The sequence below is a fragment of the Chiloscyllium punctatum genome, chromosome 10 (assembly GCF_047496795.1).
Source record: "Chiloscyllium punctatum isolate Juve2018m chromosome 10, sChiPun1.3, whole genome shotgun sequence".
Classification (NCBI taxonomy): domain Eukaryota; kingdom Metazoa; phylum Chordata; class Chondrichthyes; order Orectolobiformes; family Hemiscylliidae; genus Chiloscyllium; species Chiloscyllium punctatum.
The window spans coordinates 69,942,034-69,967,381 of NC_092748.1; the positions used below are offsets into that span (position 1 = coordinate 69,942,034).

Sequence of the window (25,348 nt, forward strand, 5' to 3'; positions counted from 1 at the left end):
TATGTCTTCCATGTCCTTTTCCACAGTAAATACTGATGCAAAATACTCGTTCAGTATCTTAAGTATACTCCTACTGCCTTTATACTCTTCTAAGGATTCGCTCGATCTATCCTGTCTATACCTAACATATGCTTCCTTCTTTTTCTTAACCAAAACCTCAATTTCTCAAGTCATCCAACATTCCTTATACCTACCAGCCTTTCCTTTCACCTTGACAGGAATATACCTTCTCTGGACTCTCGTTATCTCATGTCTGAAGGTTTCCCATGTTCCAGCTGCCCCATGTTCTAGTTACCCTGGATCCCAAGTGCCTTTTATATTCTTATCAGTCTCCCATGTGGGGCTTTGTTGAAGGCCTTACTGAAATCCATATAAATTGCGAAAACTGCACTATCCACATCAAAAAACTTAATCACCCCTTTGAAAGATTCATTCAGATTTGTTAGGCGTGACAAAGCCATGGTGAATGTTCCTGACCAAACCTTGTCTTTCTAAATGGATATTAATATTCTTCACAATAGTTTTCATAAGTTTCCCTTTCATTGATATGATGCTCATTCGTCTCTCGATCCCTGGACTATCGTTACCACTCTATTTAAAAAGTGGAACTACATTACCTGTCCTTCAGTCCTCTGGCACCTCCCCTATGGCCAGAGAGGAATTAAAAATTTGGGTTAGAGATCCTGTGATTTCCTTCCTCGTCTCCCACAACAGCCTGGGATGCAATTCATTGTATGTGGAAGTTTGTTCACTTTTAAACCTGCCAAAACTTCCAATACCTCCTCATTCCCTATAGCAAGTTGCTCAAGAAATTTTGATGTTTGCAAGTTGAACTTTGGCGTTTCAATGATACAGAAGTTAGTGGAAATGTCTCACAAAATGATGAATGCTACCTATAGGCATCCCATCTTGTGAGACTTCCAAGGATGCTGTGTGAAGCAGGAAAAACTGCTTTCATGGTATGTCATGCAAGTATGATAATGAGCTCTACTGAATGCAAGGAAGAGTTGAAGGATTGATGTAGATCTGGGATGGGAAGGGCATTGGAATACAGCAAGCACTCTGTTTTGGTGTAACATGTTGGTCACTCAGCAAGTATGGCACCGTCATCAATTGGTGCACATACTGTGCCTAGGGCTGTGGTCAGGCTGATGATGGGTCTACTGAAGATGTGGTTCCATTGCTCGGACAGGTCCGAGGGTATTCTGTGGACAGAGCGTGTGACATCATCTTGGTGTTTTCATGTTTTGCACAATTAGACAAAGTAACAAGGTGATGTGCTGGATGCTGAGGAACTTTCTGAAGTGGAGGATGAGGAGTTTGGGAGGCAAAGCTTTCCTTCTGCATGACAGAGCTCTGCTGCGTTGATCACTATAAGGCATACAGGACCTGATTGACACGCATTTCCTGTAGATGAGAGCTGGGTTCAACCGAATATCCTGTAATGTTAAATATTAATTTGTCATGATGCCACATCTGATTTTGATGCGGGGCAAACTGCAGTCTTAATTTGTTTTGATTGCACTTGCTTTTGCTGACTATACATAAAAGCTAATGTTTGGAATTGTCTGATTGTTTGTGATGTGCTCCTACTGGGCAGTGATAAGCTCTCTCCAGTGTGCAGTAGGCTCAGAATAGTGGGTGACCGAGAGAGAGTGCTTAGAAAGATAAAGCAAAGGACAACTAGACCATGTGGTCTGGTGGTTAAACAGCAAATAGTATGAGAGCATGTATTGTATCTGTGCCTTATGTTGCTGGTGAGGGACAGCACCAGGGTGTCAATGATTACCTGGGTGCATGTTGGCCTTTTAAAGACAGTGTGGGCACTAAGTCTTTTGATAACTATCTGTTGAGTGGAAAGTTGTTCTGAGAACAGTGTGTGGTAAAAGGAGTCTAGGGTCAGTCAAGAGGGATGCCTTGGGATGTATTAGGTCATTATTGAGGTTTGTTTAGTAAGGTATAGTGAGAAATCTCGCCAGGCCTTGTTACGAAAACCCTTCAAAAAACTCTCAATGCAAATGACACTTAGTTAAAAATATCTAAGATTCAGATCCTAGTTCAAAATCAAAGTGATGTGTGACTTGGAAGAGAAGTTGCATATGGTGATATTCTTATGCAACCTCTGCCCTTTGACCTTCTAGATGGAAGAAGTCAGAGTTAGGGAAATGAACTCTAGGGAGTTTTGACAAGTTGCTGCAAAGCTTATTGTATATAATACTTGCTGCTACTTTGTATCAATGTTGAAGGAAGTAAATGCCTACTCTGAACGATGAGTGCAATATTATATTTTAGACTTTTTTTGACCTCGATAGATCTTGCACTATTTTCTGGGGTGGGGCCTTATCCCAGATCTGTACTTATACTGCTGTTAAATGAGTATCAAAGGATGCATAAGACCATTTGACTGTGATTCACATTCTTACTTTTTCTTCCATTTCCAGTTGTTGACTTTTGTTATACACTGACAAATATTTCACCTCAGGAACTGATGTTTCACACAAAATGAGTTTGACTATGACTGATATCAAGAGCCAGTTGCCTTCAAGATAATTGTTGTCATGTCGCATTCTGTTTGCTGGATAGACTGCCAGTTTGCAGGAGTTCTGTTCCTGTCAAAGTATATTACTTGTCACAATTTCAAAAGGATCTGTCTTTGGCCCCTTCTTATCTAAGTGCTATCCCATGGCCACATCATCTGAAATGTACTATCATGTTCTACATTTATCCTAACTCGCCTCACCCAAGCCTATCTTGACCTTGCTGGTGTCTCTGTTTTATTACACTTCTTGCCTAATATCAGGTATTGTTTGGGCTGACATTTCCTGCAACTAAATATTGAATAAAGAAAACCCATCATCCTATTCCTACCAAAAACCCCATTCTTTGCCACGGACTTCATCTCTTGCACTGGGTACTAGCCCCTATAATCACTTCATTACCAAGGCCACCCAGTTTCAACTCTTTAACATGTCTGTTTTATCCTGTCTATCTTTTTTCCTGAAACCCTTATCTATAAATTTGTTATCTTTAGAATTGATTATTTCCTGGCTGGTTTCTCATCTGGCATCCACTGTAAAATTGAGTTTATTCAAAACTCTGCAACATGTCATACCGTGTCCCATATACCCACAGTCCTTATGGACTTCAATTGGTTTTCAATGTGGCAGTCCCAGATTTTTAAAAATTTTAACTTTGCTTTCAAATCTCAATTTTCAAATGGCTTTACCCCTCCTTGCTTCAATTACTTTCTTAGGTCCCACAACATTATTACCTTTCCAGTTCTTCCATCCACAATTTTAATCATTTCACCATTGGTGGCCTAAACTACCTAAGCCGCAAGCTTTGGAATTCCCTCTTTAAGCCTTTTCACCCACCTACAACCTACCAACTGCCACCTACCCACTAACATAGTCTTCTGTAAGATGCTCCTTAAAATCCACAATGCTACTAACTTCTTTATGTGGCAACATGTCAATTTTTGAATTAGACATGAAGAACTTCAGTTATGAGACAAAGTTAGAAAAAGATATTTTCTTAGATGAGCGAAAGTTAAGAGCTGACCTAATAGAGGTTTACGTCATAGATGGGTGTGTTGGTAGAGTGAAGAAGAAACTATTTTGAATGGGTCAATAACCAGAGACTGTCGATTTAAACTAATTGGCATTAAACCTGAAGGAGAATTGAGGAGAATTCTTTTGATAAAATTTGGGCTGTTGCAGCTGAAATGGTAGATGTTAAGTTGATGACGCAAATAATTTTAAACAGATGAGTATCTTGAATGCCACAATGGCCTACATACATGCCCAGATAAGGCCCATGACATCAGTTAGCCCCCATGACATCAGTTAGCCATGACAGATCTCAAGAAGTGTCAGCCTGTGCTCCACAGACATCATAGCGTAGTGACATCAGCACATGTGCATACATGCCCTGGGATAGCCAGCATGTCTACCCTCTTCAGTTGCTGCACCATTAAGCAGGTACCTTCATGGAGCTGGGGGAGCCATGCCTGGGACTGAGGTGTTGTAGCTCTTGCTCATCTTCCTCTGACCTCCATCACTCACCTCAATGCAGGATTGGAGTGGTTCAGGCCTTCAAACCCAGAATTCTTTTAATCACTTTATTCACACTTGTGGCAGTGCCATTTTCTTCCATAGCTTCCTTGACCTTGCACCATGACAGAGTGCACACTTGCTGTTAATGCCACATAGAGGTGGGTGGCACTTTCAACATACACAGCCAATTTAAAAAAGAGAATTAGATAGGAACTTGAGAATGCTGGATCACAGATAAAAGGTCTGTGTATGGGATGAGGGGGTGGTAGTTGTGGATCAAGCATAATTATTCTTTCAAAGACACAGCAAAGAATAAGATTGCACATTTCATTATTTGTACACATGAACTTGTTCTCAAGTACTTGAAGTGTTTTGTTGAGAAAATGTTTCAGTTCTTATGACATCAACCATTTAAATTAGTTATAATAGTCCAAATAGGAGGTGAAATGAGGACTGCAGATGCTGGAGATCAGAGCTGAAAATGTGTTGTTGGAAAAGCGCAGCAGGTCAGGCAGCATCCAAGGAACAGGAGAATCGACGTTTCGGATAGTCCAAATAGTTTAATTATGTAGCTTTATTTACCTTTGCTTGGAAAAGAAACACGAACAACGACATCTTTTTCACAATTAGAGACTTGCTTAAAAATTCATTTTAGTTTTAAATAGTCTGAGAAATCGATTTCATTAGAAGGAATTAATTTACAACTTTATATATTAATGATCGTTTAATTTTTTCTCAAGCAGCCAGCAAATCACCATTTCTCATTAATTAGCAGATGAGCTGTGGAATGTTCAATTTTTATGTAAAATGTTTCAATGAAATGTTTCAATAAGCATTGAAAATGTATGTTGTGAAATGAATGAAATGTGTTTATCTCTGCTTACTGTTGCTGGAAAATGCACTTGCAATGCTCACAAACTCACTCCCAACAGACACATTCCAGTTCTAATCCCCACAATTTTGCTTACAGCTCACTGTTGATGAATGAACCTACTGACTCACTGATCACTCTCAGAAATCAGTGTACTCCTAAATCCCACACAGTTCATTTGCAACCTACATTTCAAGAGTCATAGCTAGATCTCATAAAAATGTACTTGTCCTAATTTGCACAATTCTCTCTTTATTCCATCATCATCCCCCCACCACCTAAAGATCCCTCACATCTTGCACCTCTCACCCCTTTGTTTCTCTCAAGTAATGAACTTCAAACACTGCGGCACATGAGAGGGGGAGAGATTTACCTGAACACTGTGTTTCATGAGTTAGCCTTATCCCTTAGATTAACTACCTCAAATTCAGTCAGTGGTCAGGGAGAGGATAATGTGACTACAAGCAAGGCAATTCAAGAGATCCAGGAGATAGTGTTGAAGGAGTACGAGTCTTTGAGCTTGTCTAACAGGTTTGAGATTTTTATTCTATGTTTGAATGAGATTGCGGGCTGTTACGCAGATCAGCAAACTGAGTTAAGCTGTACAGTACAGGGAGGTATTCAAGAGAGGGGAGAAAAGGGAAGTGTATTTGTAATCAGGAATAGTATAGTCAGGGGAATAGATACTGTTTTCTGTGGCCAGGATTGAGAGTCCCAAAGGCTATGATGCCTTGCTTCAGGATTTCTCACCAGAGCTGCAGAGGAACTTGGAGTGGGTGGGAAAAGACCTAGTTGTTATGATCCATGTAGGTACTAATGATATAGGTAGAAAGAGGGACGAGGTTCTGCTGAGGGAATGTGAGCAGCTTGGGGCTAAATTATAAAGTAGAATGAAAAAGGTAATACTCTCTGGATTACTACCTCAGCCAAAGCAAATTGACACAGAGTCAACAAGATTGAAGAGGTAAATATGTGGCTGAAGAATGTGGTAAAGATTGGTGTGGGAGAAATTGGTTTGAATTCACAGGACATTGACACCTTACTGGGGAAGAAGAGAACTGTTCCATTGGGATGGGCTCCACCTGAGTCATGCTGGGACCATAGTCCTGGAGAATCGCAGTAGTCAGGCTATGGGGAATAAAATGAATCAGAAGTAAGAAAGGTGCTATTGTAATAATCACGGGGGGCTTGAATATGCAGGCAAATTGGGAAAATTAGATTAGTGGTGAATCTTAAGAAAAGGAATTTGTGGAATGTCTATGAGATGAGCTTTTTGGAGCAGCTTGTGGTCGAGCCCATGAGGGAACAGGCAGTTCTGGATTTAGTGATGTGTAATTAGGTAGACTTGATTAGGGAACGAAGGATGAAGGAACCCCTAGGGAGCAGTGACTGTAATATGATAGAATTCACCCTGCAGTTTGAGAGGGAGGAGCTGGAATCAGATGTAATGGTATTACAATTGAGAAAAGGTAATTACAAAGACACGTGGGAGGAGCTGGCCAGAGTTGTTTAGAAGGGGAACCTAGCAGGGAAGACAGTGGAGGATGGCACAATCAGGGACAACATGAAAGAAAACAAAAACGCATACAATGTAGTGAAGGTTAGTGAGAGGCCAGAGTATTTGGAAGCTTTTTAAAACCAGCAGAGTACAATAATAAAAGCAGTAAAGGGGGAGAAGGTGAAATATGAAAGTAAGCCAGCGAATGAAAGAAGATTGCAAGATGTTTTTTAGATATATAAGAGAGAGACAAAAGACGACAACTGGAAAATGAGGCTGGAGGAGTGATAATGGGTAACAAAGAAACAGCAGAGGAACTGAACAGGTACTTTGCATCAGTCTTCAAAATGGACGACCCCAGTTATATACTAGGACTTTAAGGGAGTCAGGGGGCAGAGGTGAATGTAATGGCCATCACTAAAGAGAAGGTGCTGGGAGAGCTGAAAGGTCTGAAGATGGATAAATAACTAGACCAGATGGACTGCACCCAATGGGTCTGAAGGAGAAAGCTGAGGAGATTGTGGCAATCTTTAGGAATCAATGGAGTCAGAGAGGGCTGTAAAATGGCTAATGTAACACCTCTGTTTAAAAAGGAAGGGAGTCAGAAGACTGGAAACTATAAGCTGGTTGGCCTGACCTCGGTTGTTGGTAAGATTTTAGAGTCTGTTATTAAGGGTGAGATTGCAGAGTTCTTGGAATTGCATGATAAAATGGGGCTGAGTCAGCTTGGGAGTCCTGATGAAATGTTGATTTTCCTGCTCCTTGGATGCTGCTGACCTGCTGTGCTTTTCCAGCACCACTCTAATCTTGACTCTAATCTCCAGCATCTGCAGTCCTCACTTTCGTCTAATGGGAGATCTTGCCTGACAAATCTATTTGAATTCTTTGAGGGGGTATTGAGCAAATTAGAAAAAAGTGGAAGTCATAGAATCACAGAACCTTTGGTACAACTTGTCCATGCCAACCAGATGTCCTGAACTGATCTAGTTCTATTTGCCAGCATTTGGCCTATATCTCTTTAAACCCTTCCTATTCATATACCAATCTAGATGCCTTCTAAATATTGTAATTGTATCCACCTCCACCACCTCCTCTGGGAGTTCGTTCCATACATGCACCATCTTCTGCATGAAAAAGTTGCCCCTCAGGTACCTTTTAAATATTTCGTCCTCATCTTAAATCTATACCCTCGAGTTTTGGACTCCCCTACTCTGGGAAAAAGATATTAACCCAATCCATGCCACTCATGATTTTATAAACCTCTATAAGGTCTCAGCCTGCAAAGCTCCAAGCAAAAGATGCCACAACCTATTCAACCTCTCCCTTTAGCTCAAATCTTCCAATCCCAGCAATATCCTTACAAATCTTATCTAAACCCTTTCAAGCTTAACAACATAGTTTCGGTAGCAGGGAGACCAGAATTGAATGCAGTATTCTAAAAATGGTCTCACCAATGTCCTGTACAGCCACAACATGACATCCCAACTCTTGTACTCAATGCACTGACCAATAAAAGCAAGTGTACCGGACGCCGCCTTCACCAACCTGTCTACCTGCGTCTCCACTTTCAAGAAGCTATGCACCTGTACTCCTAGGACTCTTTGTTCAACAATCCCCGTAGGGCATTACATTAAGTGTATAAGTCCAGCCCTGGTTTGCCTTACCAAAATGCAGCACCCTAAATTTATCTAAATTAAACTCCATCTGCCGCTCCTCAACAAATTTGCCACCTGATCAAAGTCCTGTTGTTCTCTGAGATAATCTTCTTCACTGTCTATTGCACCACCAATTTAGTGTCATCTGCAAACCTAATGTCCATATAAACATTACTGCTCTACCTTCATCAATCTTCTTTGTCACTTCTTCAAAAAGCTCAATCAAGTTAGTGAGACATGATTTCCCACGCACAAAGCCATGTTGACTATCCTTAATCTCCAGAAGTCCTTTGACAGGATGTTGCTAAATAATATTAGAGCCCATGGTCTTAAAGGCATGGTGCTGGCATGGATAGAGAATTGGCTAACTGGCATAAGGCAGAGAATAAGCATAAAGGAAGATTACCTCAGAGCACAATGGGATCTTGATCAGATGGGCCAATGGGCTGAGGAGTGGCAGGTGGAGTTTAATTTAGATAAATGTGAGGTGCTGCATTTTGGAAAGGCAAATTAGGGCAGGACTTATACATTTAATGGTAAGGACCTGGGCATGTTGCTGAACAAAAAGACTTTGGGTGCAGGTCCATAGTTCCTTGAAAATGGAGCTGCCGGTAGATAGGATAGTGGAGAAGGTGTTTGGTATGCTTGCCTTTATTGGTCGGTGCATTGAGTATAGGAGTTGGGAGATCATGTTGTGGCTGTCCAGGACATTGGTTTGGCCACTTTTAGAGTATTATATGGAATTCTGGTTTCCCTAATATAGGAAGGATATTGTGAAACTTGAAAGGGTTCAGAAAAGATTTACAAGGATGTTGCCAGGGTTGGAGGCTTTGAGCTATAGAGACAGGCTAAATAGGCTGGGGCTATTTTTTGTGGAGTGTCAGAGACTGAGGGGTGACATTATAGTGGTTATAAAATCATGAGGGGCATGGATAGGGTAAATAGATAAGGTCTTTTCCCTAGGGTGGGGGAATACAAAATTAGAGAACGTAGGTTTAAGGTGAGAGGAGAAAGATATAACAGGGTTCAAAGGGGCAACTTCTTCATGCAGAGGGTGATGTGTATATGGAATGAGCTGCCAGAGGAAGTGCTGGAGGCTGGTATGATTATACCATTTAAAAGGCTTCTGGATGGCTATATGAATAGGAAGGGTTCAGAGGAATATAGGCTAAATGCTGGCAAATGAGATCGGATTTATATAGGACATCTGTTCGGCATGGACGAGTTGGACTAAAGGGTCTGTTTCCATTCTGTACACCTCTAGGACTCCAAGGAAGTGGTGCGTGAAAAACAATTTGGCAAATTGTGAGGTTATGCACTTGATAGGAAGAAGAGCGATATAGACTAATTTCTAAATGTGGAAAGGCCTTGAAAATCTGAAGCACAAAACGACATGGGAGTCTGAGTTCAGGATTCTCTTAAGGTTAAAATGTAGGTTCATTTGGCAGTTAGAAAGGCAAATGCAATGTTAGCATTCATTTCAAAAGAGCTATAATGCAAGAGTGGAGATGTATTGCTGAGGCTGTATAAGGCTCTGGTCAGACCGCATTTGGGCTTTTGTGAGCAGTTATGGGCTGGGTATCTAAGGAAGGATGTATTGGCATTGGAGGGGTTCCAGAGGAGTTTTACAAGAATGATCCCAGGGATGAAGGGATTTGAGAAGCAGTTAAATATTCTGTGTCTATTATCAGTAGAGTTTAGAAGGAAGAGGAGTGGTCTATTGAAACTTACAAAATACGAAGCGGCGTGGATAGAGTGGATGTGGAGAAAATGTTTCCATGAATAGGAGAGACTGGGACCTGAGAGCACAGCCTCAGAGTGAAGCAACAACCGTTTAGAACCATGACAGGGAGGAATTTCTTCAGCCAGAGTGTGGTGAATCTGTAAAATTCATTGCCACAGAGGAGTATGGAGGCCAAGTCATTATATTGAAGACAGAGATAGATAAATTCTTGATTAGTAAGGGGATCAAGGGTTATGGGGAGAAGGCAGGAGAATGGACTTGAGAAACATAGCAACCATGAGCAAATGATGTTGCAGACTTTGTGGGCTATATGGTCTAATGGTACTCCTATATCTTATCGTCTTATGGTCTCTCTTCTTCCTCATTTGTCATTCATGGAATGAGCAATTGATTTATTGTTGTCATATGTGCTGAAATACAGTGAAAAAATGTTCTGCATGCTATACTGGCAGATCTTGCCATGTACAGTGCATCAGAATAGCAGTTCGGAGTGCAAAATTCAGTGTTACAGCCACACAGAAGGTATATGTAGAGAGACACATCAACATTAACATTATGAGGTCCATTCAAAAGTCTGGTAACAGTAGGGAAGAAGCTATTCCTGAATCTGTTTGTACGTGTAGTCAAACTTTTATATCTTCTCCCTGACGGAAGAGAGTGGAAAAGAGTATGGGAGGGGAGGGGTCTTTGATTATGTTGGTTGCTTTTCTGAATCAGCGGGAGGCATAGATGGAGTCAACAGATGGAAGGCTGATATCCATGATGGACTGGGTTGTGTTAGCGGCTCTGTAGTTTTGTTTGTGGCCTTGGGAAGACCGGTTGCCATACCACACTGTGATGTATATGGATAGGTTGCTTTCTGTGGTGCATCTATAAAAATTGGTCACAGTCTTTGTGGGCAAACTGAATTTCCTTAGCCTTCTGAGGAAGTAAAGATGTTGTTGTACTTTCTTGATCATTGCATCAATGTGGAGGGATTATTGGTGATCCTCTCAGCCATTTGTATCTCAGCAAAATTGAGGCAGACAGGAGCATGCCCTCCACTCCGCTTCCTGAAGTCAAACACCAGTTCATTAGTTTTGCTGATGTTAATGGAGAGATTGTTGTCTTTATGCCATGCAGCTAAGCATTCAATCTTTATTCTGTATTCTGTCTTGTCGTTGATTGAGATCCAACCTACATTGGTAGTGTCATGAGCAAACATGTAAATGGAGTTGGGGTGGAACTTGGCCATACGGTCATGAGTGTATAAGGTGTATAGCACGGGGCTGAGTACATAGACCTATGTTGTCGCCTATTCCTACCGATTGAGTTCTATAGGCCAGGAAGTCAAGGATCCAATTACAGAGGATGGGGCTGAGACCTAGGTTTTGGGAGTTTATGGATGAATTTGTTTGGAATTATGATGTTGAAGGCAGAGCTGTAGTCAATAAGGATCACAAAGGAAGATGGGTTTGGTGGTTGGAGATCAATTATTTCAGCCACAGAACATTACTGCAGGAGTTCCCCAGGATATTGTCTATTGTCTTAGGCTGAACAAGCTTCAGCTATTTCACCAATGACCTACCCTTTATTATTGGTCAGAATTGTGGATGTTAGCTGATAATTACAACGTTCAGCATCATTCTTGATTGCTCAGATACTGAAGCAGTTCATACCTAAATGCAAAGAGAACATTCAGACTTGGGTTGATAAGTGTCAAGTAACATTTTGCATCAAATACCAGCCAATGACCAGTTCCAACAAGAGGTTCAGAGGAGTTTTATTAGTTTGATACCTTATATGGAAAAGCTGGACTTGTTTCTGCTTGAGTTTAGAAAAGTGAGAGGTAATTTGATTCAAGCTTATCATATCCTGCATAGTTTTGACAAGGTGGACATGGAAAGGATATTTCCTCATGCAGAGGAGTCCAGAACTACAGGACATTGTTTTAAACATAGGCATCACAATTTCACTTTAGAGATGAGAGAATTTGTTTTCCCTTTGAGAGTTGTGCGACTTTGAAACTCTGCCTCAGAAGGTGGTGGAGTCAGGTTTTTGAATATTTTTAATACAGAGGTTGATAGGCAGGGGAAACAAAATGTTTTCAGGAGTAGATGAGAGTGCAGAATTTGGAAAAGCAATGATCTTGTTGAAGGATGAAGCAGGCTTGGAGGTCTTACTGGCGGCCTTCTCTAAATTTGCATGTTCATAAGCAGATTTCAGGCTGAGTGAGGATCTATAACACCTCTACATCCTGATAGGTTATCACCATTTTGTTGATAAGGGTTCTTTCTTGGCTGCATAGATTTCTGTTTCATTGCATTGTTCTTTTCTTCTGCTGATGAATTAAATTTTATGTCTCCACCTTAACACTGCTGGTATTGTGATCCTGTGTGTGGGCAATCTGAAGCAGTGCATTTCCACTTGCGGTTTATGTGCTGTTCAGAATATATTGCAGCATCTGTGCTGTACAGCCTAATGCACATTCATGTGACCTGTGACTTTGAAGGAATGTGCTGGATGCCCTTTTCACGAGTAAGCCCATATGAATGCAATGCTGGATGCCACATGCACTTTTAATTTGGCACTGATACATTTCTGATTCATTGACACATTCTCCAGATGGGACCAAAGCCTTGCAAAGAGCCTTATCACCTGAACATCGGCAAGACGTGCAATAACTTGACAGCAGATGGTCCAATGACAGCAGCCTTAATGAATTTAAGATTGGGTGAAATTGCTTCTGGTTGCCAGATGTTTTGCAATTGTTGTCCAAGTCCACATCATCCAGAACTGGTTGAGAATGAGGTGTGATGCCCTTGAATTCATACAACCAATACAGAATCAAGTAATAAAATTAAAATATGACAAACATGCATAAAGTGAAACTTAATGCATGCTTCCAATATTTTTTCTGTGCTGATGAAGTATTCAAATAAATGTCGTGACGGTGCATCCTCTGAGGATTCTGAGTCATCATCACAAGATGTGGTGCTCAAGGCTGAAATGGAGTTGGGGATAGGCTGTTTCATCTTCTCAGACTTACTGGGAGGATATGTTAGGAGAACATAAAGAATCAGCTGATGGTTATGCACGATCTCTTTTATCAGTAGTGTTTCAGGAATTACTTTTACATGTCCATTTGTCATCACCAAATTGGAGGCATCCGTACTGGTAAAACTCCTGCCTCTCCACCTGCATAGGTTGAGTTCTGTTCCTGCCTGGCAATTTCTGCAGCCTCTCCTCAAAGGCACTTAGAGTTCTCATACCGTGGGTGGCCTCCTCCAGTCATATTGTACTGCCTCCATTTATGAGCTCTTTTCTCCTGCAAACTGAATGATTACGTGCTATCTTAATGATTGAAAAACACTTTATGAGCATACATGCCTATGACAGTTTCTGAGTCCTCTCCATTAAATGTTTGACACCCACACCATCCTGCAACTGGTATAATATTAACAGCGTGTAATTCCTCCTACACATTAAATCTACAAGTTCCATCTGTTGCTGAAACCTGAAATCCAAGCTTCTGCCTGCACCCCTCTGTGCTTGCTTGTTCACACTGCTTGATACCCTTATGAGAGTCACTTTGCAATTACTACATGATGTCGCCTTGCCTTACACACTGCAGCAGATTGTTCATTCTCTTTCAGCAGTGGACACCAGCTCTTGAACTGCTATTTCTGCAAAGGTTGCTTTGGGCAGATGGGATGGAACAGGACCTCCCATCTTTCTCTACTGGTTTCCTGTGAGCCTTTGCTGGTTTGTGGGATTGCACCTTTTCTGTCATGAAACACCTTTGGGGGAAACGATTCTTAGGTGTGGTTTCACTGTTGTGAATGTGTGTCCAGGTGTTCTTTAAATATGGCACCATGCCTTCAAACTGTAATGGTAAATGTGACTATTTCTTGTCCACCTCAGCTGCATGATCTGCTGCACTCTTCATACCTGCTTACCGAATTGGTTTCCACTGCACTAATCGTGAATGGCCACCTTCTCACCCCGAGCAGAAGTGTTGGTCACTTCTGATACCATTAGCAACAGCCTTGTCACTGGTGCAAGATCTTGTTCAATAAATTAAGAATTTGAAGAAAAGCTATATCTATCACATGCAGGAGTCAGGCAGAATTTAAATTATATTGTTCCAAGTAAATTTTAAAAGTTGTTTTGGCTTGCATTTTAGTTTCTCACCATAGTAAGGATTTACTTCTGGTAATGAGCTTTATAATTTAATAAAGAATTAACATTTTTCAACATTTGCAAAATGTAATTATGTACAATTAATATATCCCCTGTGGTATTTCTCAAGGTGTGCCAGAGGCTCCAGTTTGTACAGGTTACAGAAAAGTTAGTGTTGTCATTGGGACCAGTTTATAATGCCGGTCTGATTCTCTTAAACTGCAGAATTCTTTCTGTATATACTGCAACATTCCAGAATCTTCCCTTCCCAATTTATCCAAACTCAATCTTCAACTTCAGTACAACAAAATCTTTTAACTCAGCCTGAGCAAGATCTGCATAAATACATGTAGACAGAAATAAACACTTATATACATAGATGTATAAACAAAATAAGTAGTTTTAGATGCAGAGATATCTTGGGAGATAGATGAAGTATTCCCTTTTAAGCTATGCAGCTGTATAGTCTCAATGTTGCTGGAAAGGCTACATACAAGTTAGCCTCTTTAAGTTACTGAATTTGCATGGCCAAATCACCTGCTCCCGCCAAGAAAAAACATGTTAGATAGAAATGCAATCGTTATGAAAGCTGTGAAAAGAAATTTGATTCAACGTTAGGATAAATAATTATGTAAAATATGAGTAATTTTAGCTTAAGTACAGCCTTAAATTTATTTTCAATAATATTTGACTAACTGTTGTATAGGGAGGATAATAGAATAGTGTTCTTATGGAACTACTGAAGCATTCTCTTTTATATTTTGTCAGCAATTGATTCTGCATCTGGATATAGAGTTAAACATTGTGGTAAATATGCAGGAAAATTTTGGAGTCTAACTGTATTTTGATTAAATCATTTAAAGAATTTGCTCCATCAAATTGAACAATGCTAATCTAGATGTAAGCAGATCATTAGTAAAGGGACTGGAGATTTGAATTTATTTCAAGGAATTAGGAAAAATTGGAAGCGAAGGGTTCAGTTAATTAAGATGGAATTTTATACTTTTCAATGCTTATGAGAATACAGTAATCATTTTATTGCTGTTTCTAGGTTAATTCAGTGTAAACCTTCCAGCAATTCACCATGGTGGTTACCAGGACGGCCATTCACTGTTCTCTTTGTTTTGACTGCCACCTTACGTTGCTATTTTTGACGCATTGCAGTAGACTGTGAGAATGGAACAGCATATAAATTAAGTGGCATTTATATATGAGTTAATAATGTGTGACTAAGAAGAGAATGTATTAAATTATACACAAAATTCAGGCTAGATTGTAGAATTCAGATTCATAGAACATTTCTATAAATTTTGATTTATATAATAGTTTGCATATTAGATAATATAGCATTTGAGGTGAATATTCATTTCAACAATGCAACTAAGCACAATTATGTTGTCCTTGTAGATGTCAGGAGATGACGAGAAATTTCTTCACAGAGGGAGTGGTCAGCCTGTGAAATTCTCTGCCACATGAAGTGGTTGAGACCAAAGTGTTGAATGTTTTCAAGAAGGCTATTGATATAGTAATTAGGGCTGAAGGGATCAAAGGTTATGGGTGAAAACAGAAACTGGGTATTAAGTTGGATGATCAGCCATGATTGTATTAAATGCTGGAAAGGCTGAATGGTCAACTCTTGCCCCTACTTTCTGTTTTCAGTTCTGAAGAAGGATTCACGAGACTGGAAATGTTAACTTGGCTTTCTCTCCACAGATGCTGCCAGATATGCTGAGTTTCTCCAGCAATTTCTGTTTTTGTTTCCTATTTTCTATGCTATTTGGTCAGGGACATTTATTCATTAGTTCAATGATATGCTACTTAAAATAATATGTGTATTTATGGCCTGAAGGGGATACATAATGTAGTGACTGAATAAGTCAAATTCTGTGTTTCTGTCAGGCTACAGCTCAGAGGCTGAGGAGTCTGAGATATATTGGCTGGGGAAGAAGAACTGGTAGGATGGGGAAGAGGATATTGAACCTAGGGGACATGTTAAATAGGCAACTCTGCTTCCCCGTTATCAACCTGTATATTAGTATTTTGGTGCGGGCCTCTATGATGACTGGTGAAATTAGAACTTAAGGGCCTCCGTGTGATCATGGTAGGCAGGTCTTCCAATGGTTCTGCCACTACTGGTAAAATTTCAGCAGGGCAGCATGTTAGGCAGCAGGCATAGGAATCATGGACCTTTTTATGGACCTCAACCCCATCACAACAGGGGCATATGACCCAGCCACTGGTGTAGTGAGGGAGGTCGTCCACACTCTCCTTCATGTACTTCAATTTCTTTAAGCAGGAAATCATTTGCCAGTTTTCACTTACTTAGTAATATTGTGTAAAACCTAACTAAAGTGAAACATGAAATCAGGCGCATCAATGACCTGTACACAGCAACAAAGCATAATGAATGTAATTGATTCCAAACAAAAATGACTTTAACATTTGTTGATAATTATTTCTCTATAGAAGATGTTTTCCAGTTGATAAGATGGAAACTTCATATCGGCTCAACTTCAGTAGACACAAAGTTAAAGCTCATGGCATATATAATGTTTGTCTGAAACTATAACTAGAATGGCATATAAAAGAACAAATACATTATTCAAAGGAAAAGTATTCAAGCTCTGTTTTTTATATTGTGCTCTTCTTTCAGGTGGACATGCATTTTATGAAAAAGATTCCTGCGGGTGCAGAGGCTTCCAACATTTTAGTTGGTGAACTTGAATTTTTGGACCGATCAATAGTAGCATTTGTCCGTTTGTCTCCTGCTGTTGTTCTCTCAGGAGTTGCTGAAGTTCCCATTCCAACACGGTTAGTCTCTTCAATGCATAGTGCATGTAGTTCCCTGGAAACCTATGTATGGGAACAACAATTAAAAATAAAGGCAATTTAACTGACAGGTATAAGGATATAAACAAAGATGTTTCCAGCTGTGAAAATTCTGATAGTTTAGTAGGACAAAGCTGATCATTATTTCTAAACCTTTTAAAGCCATTAACCTAGACTAATAATACATCTTTCAATTACCCCATTGAACTCTTGGAATTATTAGGCATACCTGCATGCTATCCATCAAGAGCTGTTCAATGCTTTTTGTTTTTCACTGGTGACATTTGAACCTGAACAGTTGGAATTGAGCCACTTGTGAATTCTGCTGAATAACTGAAGGATCTTTTTACTACCTGCGCATGAGTCTATAGTGAGGAAAATATTGCATTTGTTAGTAAATTGTAGTTTTAAATTCTGTCAAATATTTATCATTCTCCATTTTTATGTAGTTTCGTGCAATTAAGATAGAAATAATGCACTTACATTTTTTTTTTAAAAGTATTTATGAGATGAGGATGTTGCTGGTTCAGCAGCACTTATTGCCTATTTCTAATTGCCTAGCAAAAGGTAGTGGTGAATTGTCCATCTTGAACTTGAGAGCATAGAGACACCCAGAGTCTTGTTAAGGAAGGAGCTCCAGGATTTTGACCCAGTTACAGTGAAGGAATGGTGATAAATTTCCAAGTCAGGATTGTATGTGGCTTGGAGAGGAACTTGCAAGTAGTAGTTTTGTACCTGCTGCTTTTGTCCTAGGTGTCTGAGGTCACTGGTTTGGAGGGTTCTGTTGGAAGAACCTTGCTGAGGTATTGCACTGCATCTTGTAAGATAAGACTTAATTGAACTATTTCAGAAACATTCATACTGCCAGATGAACTTTCACATACAATGTTTTATGAACTGTGAAATTAAGGCCATGAAAATCTGTAAAAGGTGGAAGAGTTGGTTTAGTGGAGAGGGTGTTCATGACAAATAAAAGAAAAAAATTATGTTGTTCAAGGATTGAAAGGTGGAGATGAAAGCAGTTCAAAGGGGAGAATTTCTTTTCCTTAAATGGGTAGTTGCAGAAACATTAGAAACAGCCAGAGAATCCAAATGTTCACAACACACTGGTTTCCTCATCTTCATACTAAATGACCAACTTCATTTGCACAGAAGGGATTTTCTGTGCCTATGTCAAACTTTCTATGCCTATGTAGAACATTCAATGGCACTAACATCACTGAACCCCCCACAATCAAGGTTCTGGGGATTACCATTGACCAGAAACTAAACTGGACTAGCCACACAAATATTGTGGCTGCAAGAGCAGGTCAGAGGCTAGGAATTCTGTTGCAAGTAATTTTACCTCGTCACACCTTCCACTTACCTGGATGAGTGTAGCTGCAACAACACTCAGTAATAGGGTGTAGGTTTGCTCGCTGAGCTGTAGGTTTGATGTCCAGACGTTTCATTACCTGGCCGGTGACATCATCAGTGGCGACCTCCAAGTGAAGCGAAGCTGTTGTCTCCTGCTTTCTATTTATATCTTTCTCCTGGATGGGGTCCCTGGGTTTGTGGTGATGTCATTTCCTGGTCGTTTTTTGAGGGGTTGATAGATGGTATCTAGATCTATGTGTTTGTTTATGGCGTTGTGGTTGGAGTGCCAGGCCTCTAGGAATTCTCTGGCATGTCTTTGCTTAGCCTGTCCCAGGATAGATGTGTTGTCCCAGTCGAAATGGGTTTTTTCATCCGTGTGTAGGGCTACGAGGGAGAGAGGGTCGTGTCTTTTTGTGGTTAGCTGGTGTTCGTGTATCCTGGTGGCTAACTTTCTTCCTGTTTGTCCTACATAGTGTTTGTGGCAGTCCTTGCATGGAATTTTGTAGATGACCTTGGTTTTGTCCATGGGTTCTACTGGGTCTTTTAAGTTTGTTAGTTTTTGTTTGAGAGTGTTGGTGGGTTTGTGTGCTACTAGGATTCCGAGAGGTCTTAGTAGTCTGGCTGTCATTTCTGAAACTTCTTTGATGTATGGTAAGGTGGTTAGGGTTTCTGGCTGTGTTAGGTCTGCTTGTCGTGGTTCGTTCTTGAGGAATCTGCGCACTGTACTTTTTGAGTATCTGTTCTTCTTGAATACGTTGTATAGGTGGTTCTCCTCTGTTTTCCGAAGTTCGTCTGTGCTGCAGTGTGTGGTGGCTCGTTGGAATAGTGTTCTGATACAGCTTTGTTTGTGTGTGTTGAGATGATTGCTGGAGTAGTTAAGTATTTGGTCAGTGTTTGTCGGTTTTCTGTATACGCAGGTTTGTAGTTCTCCGTTGTCCTTTCTTTTGACTGTGATGTCCAGGAATGCGAGTTTGTTGTCGGCTTCTTCCTCCTTGGTGAACTTTATGCCTGTGAGGGTGTTGTTGATGATGTTAAATGTCTCTTCTATCTTGTTTTGTTTTGTGATGACAAAGGTGTCATCTACGTAGCGGACCCAGATTTTTGGTTTGATGGTTGGTAGGGCTGTTTGTTCTAGTCTTTGCATTACTGCTTCTGCTATGAATCCTGATAGTGGAGATCCCATGGGTGTGCCGTTGGTTTGTTTGTAGACTATGTTGTTGAAAGTGAAATGGGTGGTGAGGCACAGGTCCACTAGCTTCATGATGTTTTCATTGGTAATGTGATTGATCGTGGTTGGTGTGTGTGTGATGGTCTCTTCTAAAAGTGTGGTAAGTGTTTCCTTTGCCAGGTCGATGTTGATGGAGGTGAACAGTGCAGTTACGTCGAATGAGATCATTGTTTCGTCTTCCTCTATTTTGGTGTTTTTGATGATTTTTAGGAATTCCTGGGTGGAGTGGATGGAGTGCTGTGACTCTTCCACTAGGTATTTCAGTCTTGCGTGTAGTTCTTTGGCCAGTCTGTAAGTTAGTGTTCCAGGTAGTGAGACTATAGGTCTGAGGGGAGCTCCTGGTTTATGGACTTTTGGTAGTCCGTAGAATCGTGGGGTGTTGGTCCTGTTGGGTTTCATTTTCTGGAATTCCATCTTGTTTAATTGTCTGGAATTGTGTAATTTTCTTAGGAGATATGTAATTTTGTTTCTTGGTTGTGGGGTCGGGTCTAGCGCCACCTGTTGGTAGGTGTTGGTGTCCGCAAGTAACCACAACGCCATAAACAAACATATAGATCTAGATGCCATCGACCAATCCCTCAAAAAACAAACAGGAAATGACATCACCACAAACTCCAGGAACCCCATCCAGGAGAAAGATATAAATAGAAAGCAGGAGACAACAGCTTCGCTTCACTTGGAGATCGCCACTGATGATGTTACCTAGCCAGGTAACGAAACGTCTGGATATCAAACCTACAGCTCAGCGAGCAAACCTACACCCTAAACCTCAACCTGAGCTACAAACCTTCACAAACCTTGCACACTCAGTAATCTTGACACCATCCAAGACGAAGCAGCCTGCTTGATTGGTACCCCAACCACCACCATCAACACTGCTTCCCATCACCTCTGACACACATTGGAAACAATGCATTCCATCTACTAGACGTACTGCAGTAGCTCACCAAGGCTTCTTTGGCCACGCCCTTCAAGCCAGCAATCTTTATCACCAAGAAAGGCCAAGTTGTAGATAGCTGTGAAAATTGCTACCTACAAGTTCTCCACCAAGCCACTGACCATTCAGACTTGGAGCTACCTCACTGTCCCTAAACTGTCACTTGTTCAAAATCCTGGAACTTTCTACAATCCAATGACTACAGTAGTTCAGGAAGGCAGCTCCCCATTACCTTCTCAAGGCAATTAAGATGGGCAATAAAACTAACTAGCAATGCACACGTGAATGAATTAAAATAAAAGAGGAATCAAGTGGAGGTGGACTCTTTATATATACAATTCAGAAACAGAGAAAAGTGTTAAGACTTTATTGGGAGTTATTTTCACTGCACCATCTCCTCCCACAACCTCACCCCAGACAGGAGCTCTGCTCTGGTAGATTGCATCAGTACAGAGATCACGCAGGCATTTAATAAAAGCAGAGTTGGAGGCTTCACCATTCATTGAGATTTGTACAAGCAGACTAGCATATGACAGAAAGGTAATACGTTTTTCTAGTGTGTTTTGGGTAGTTTTCTACAACAATAGGACCAACAGGGGAGGCAACATTAGATTTAATGGGTTATATACCACATTTATTTAGTAGACTAGTTCAGTATGAACTGTTATCTAATTGATAACATACAATCCCTACAGTTTAGAAAGAGCCCATTTGGCTCATCATGTTTATATTGATACTGTGAATAGCATTGCACCCCACTCCATCCCTATAGCCCTTTATCACGTCTTAAACCCATCTAACTTGCATATCCATTGACAATACGGGACAGTTCACCTAACCTGCACATCTTTGGATTGTGGGAGGAAAGCGGACCAAAGCCACACAGACATTGTGAGAATTCCACACAGGGGCCCGAGGCTGGAATTGAGCCAGGATACTGGTGCTGTGAGGCAGTAGTGCTAACTACTTTGCCACCAAAATAATTGAGTTCAGTGTCGTGTTTGAAAGTGAGAAACGTGACATGACTTCTGTGGGTAGAATGCTATAAAGGTGCCAGGTATCTCAGCTGGTGGCTGGACAGGTGGTGAGACCTCTGTGATGCCTCTTTTTCTAAAGGCTACCTGTAGTTTGTGCCATTCAGGCAATAAGCAGACTAGCATCAAATGCCATCTTACAGGTGTCTTGCTGGCATAATGGGCATAATGGTCAGTCGTGGGCTTTTTAATCACAGATTTAATTGGGATGGTCACAGGGTGGCCCATATACCAGACTCCTGCCTGATTAAGTGCCATCCACAATTAAATTAGACTCAGGAGAGGCGATAATATTCCACATGAGATTCTAAATTTAAGAGAGGCTCCCTTCAATAAATTGAGACAGAATCATTTCACCCTATACTTGTAAAATGACAGAAGAGAACAAAAAATAATTTAATTGATACAAAATTGATTTATCCCCCAAGTGATGAAAATTGTACTTGAGAGAAAAAAACTGGGAGAAAAATTATGTAAGTCAAAAAATAAAGTAGAAGAGAAAATATGAAGACTGTGAAAGATTCAAAGAACTGTAAAATCCTCAAAACAGCTATACAAAGGAAATATGAAAAGAAACTTGCAAAGGATCTCAAAATCAATACAGAACCTTTTTTTGTAACTGTATTAGGAAAAAGTGCATTGAAAACAGATACGATTAGTATTGTTAACAAAAAGAAAGAAATGCCAGACATGTTGAGTGATTGCTTTTCTTTGTGTACAGTAGAGGAAGAGATTATGTCAGAATTTCCAAGTAAACTAATATAATATCAGGGATAGCAACTCATTCAAATTAACCTAAGAAAAGTGACAGTAATCAAGGAGATAACCAACAGCAAAGAATGAGAAATACAGGGACCTCGATGAGTTTTGAAGAAAGTAGCCAAGAATTTTACAAATGGTACATTTTGTAATAGTCTATGAAAGTTCTCTCAATTTGGATTCTGTTTCTTTAGGTTAGAAAACTGCGCACAGTGGCTCAGTGGTTAGCACTGCTGCCTCACAGCGTCAGGGACCTGGGTTCAATTCCTGCTTCAGGTAACTGTGTGGAGTTTGCACATTCTCCCCGTGTCTGCATGGGTTTCCTCAGGTGCTTCAGTTTCCTCCCACAGTCCAAAGATGTCCAGGTCAGGTGAATTGGCCATGTTAAATTGCCCATAGGGTTAGGTGCATTAGTCAGGGGGAAATACAGGGTAGGGGAATGGGTGTGGGTGGATTACTCTTTGGAGGGTTCGGTATGGACTTGTTGGGCCAAAGGGCCTGTTTCCATACTGTAGGGAATCTAATCTCCAAACTGCACATATCACTGCAAAATTGAAGAAAGACCAGAGAGGAAATCCACAGAGTTTAAAAAAACACAAAGTTAGCCTAACATTTGTTGTTTGAAAATTTATAGTAGCGTATTATTATGGATAGACAATAATACTGAAGACATGTGCTCCTCACCAATAAGTTCCAAAATAGCTACAACAATGGCATTTACCTGACAATGTAGAAAAGTACCACACATAAAAAGCAGAACAAGTCCTACCTGGCCATATACCATCTATCAGTCTACAATCAGTCATTAAGAAAGTAATGAAAGGTATCATCGACATTGCTGTCAAAATAACCTTCTCCATTGATGCTTAGTTTGGATTCTGTCAAGGAAACACAGCTGCTGTTGTTATTATAGCCTTGGTTCAAATTTGACCAAAAGCTGAATTCCGACATGAGGTGAGAATGACTACCCTTGACTGAGTGTGGTTTCAATAACACAGTTAAACTGGAGTAAATGGGAATTGGGGGAAAGTTTTCTGATTCTTGCAGTCATATCTAGCATAGACGAAGATGGTTGTGGTTCATGGAGGTCAGTCATCTCAGCTCTCCTACATCTCTGCAGGAGTTCTTCAAGGTAGTTACCCAATAATCTTCGGCTGCTTCATTAATGATCTTTCCTCCAGCACAAGATCAGAAGTCATAGAATCATACAGTCATACAACATGGAAACAGACACTTCAGTCCAAACAGTTCATGCTGAACATAATCCCAAACTAAATGAGTCCCACCTGCCTGCTCCTGATCCATATCGCTCCAAATATTTCCTATTCATGTACCTATCCAAATGTCTTTTAAACATTGTAATTGTACCACATCCACCACTTCCTCAGGAATTTCATTCCACATACAAACCACCTTCTGTGTAAAATCTTTGGCAAATGTTTGCACAACCTTTATCAGTATCTGCGACTCCTTGGATACTGACGCAGTCCATGTGCAAATGCAGCAAGACATTGGCAATATCTGATTTAAGCTGACAAGTGGTATGTAAGATTTTTGCCACACATGTTCTCCAACAAAGAGAAACTGACAATTTCCTCTTGATAATAAATAGTACTACCATCAGTAAATAACTCACAATGAACAGTTCAGTCAACCAGAAACTGAGCGCACTAACCATATAAATACCATGGCTACAAGAACAGGTCAGAGGCTAGTAATCCTGCAGACAGTACGTCATTGCTTGATAACTGCACCACCCCCCCCCCCCCGCCCCCGCCAATCCCCTCCACCCCCAAAAATCTATTGAACATCCACAAGGCACAAGTCAGTAGGATGATGGAATACTCCTCACTGTGTCAATAAATACAGGTCCAACAACACTCAAGGAGCATGATATGATCAGGAAAAAGCGATCAGCTTGATTGGCACTATTTCCATGAACATTCACTCTCTCCACCTGTGACACTCAGTAGCATTGTTGTGTACCATTTACAACGTACCCTCTTGATGGACTCTCAGCACCTTTCAAACATACAACCGTCTAGAAGGACAATATCAGCAGATGCATGGGAGCTCCATCATATCATCCAAGCCACTTACCAATTTGACTCAGAAATATAATGCATACTGCCATTGTCACTGAGTCAACATCTGGAAACTCCCTTCCTACAGCACATGGACAGCAGCAGTTCAAGATGGCAGCTGACCACCAACTTTGAATATCCAGTGCCTGACTGGGAGGATCACATGGCATGATTGTTAGCTTTAAAACATTTTCAATAAACAAACAAAAGCAACATTGGCTAAGCATAAGCTCAGTCTTACATTTATGTCCTTATCTACAGAATTGTTTTCTATTAACTTCTACAATAACTTAAAATTATCTTCTAAGATGTTATTTCACTATATTCCTTTTGTGGGCACTTCAGTCTCCTGGAACTAGTACAAAGTGAGTCTTCAATTACAAGGGTTTGCTTCCTTTACTTTAGTAGCTAGGTCAGTTTAAACCCAGAACTGACTTTCACAGTGAGAGTCAACCTGGAAATTCTTTTTCAAGTCAAAGCCAGATGAATCTTCTTGTTCAAATCCTCATGAATTTCCTCATTAAATTTAAAAGAGAATTCCCATTATCATTCTGCATGGTATACTATAGGTGCTTGATAGCTTTATCTCTTTATGCTGTCTCACTTTCAGATTCTTGTAGTCTAACCAAGCTAATGTAGTTTATTGATATTTTAGGTGAATCTGCAGCTACAGTGGCTTGTTATAGAAACTTTCCTTTTCAAAAGTCATCTCTATGGCACCATGAATAACATCTGCCTTTTATCCTCTAGTCCCTCAGCCCCCCCAAATCCATTTTACCTTAGAATTAAATGGACAGTTTAAAATGCAGCCATTTACTAAATCTGGCAATCCTATTGAGACTTGGAGACTAACAATGTCTGCGTCTGTCAAAACGGATGCTATTGTTATCATCTACAGGTGTTAGCGTCTTGTTCCCACCCCAGTAAAACAATGTGGAACCAACGTTTGCTTTTAAGAAGCATGCACCCAAGTTTTTTGTTGGGCAGAATGCAAAATAGGTCACATAACCCCCTTCATTTTTTGATTTTACTCTAAATTATAAAGGTGGTCCTAAAATATAATCATTTTATAAACATCTTATTTGTACAATGATCAGATATCTTAGCTTTCATCCATCTGCTTTTTCAGGAATAGCT

General features: G+C 40.4%; 1 protein-coding gene across 5 annotated transcripts in view; it reads left to right on the forward strand.

Moving 5' to 3' along the window:
* The window catches only part of LOC140482267 (sodium-driven chloride bicarbonate exchanger-like), a 281,516-nt gene that overhangs the window by 125,285 nt on the left and 130,883 nt on the right, over positions 1-25,348 (forward strand). For all 5 annotated transcript variants that reach the window (XM_072579457.1, XM_072579456.1, XM_072579455.1 and 2 more), the window contains one exon: positions 16,638-16,795. In XM_072579457.1, the coding sequence (XP_072435558.1) occupies positions 16,638-16,795 (158 nt within the window). The remainder of the gene's footprint in view (positions 1-16,637; positions 16,796-25,348) is intronic.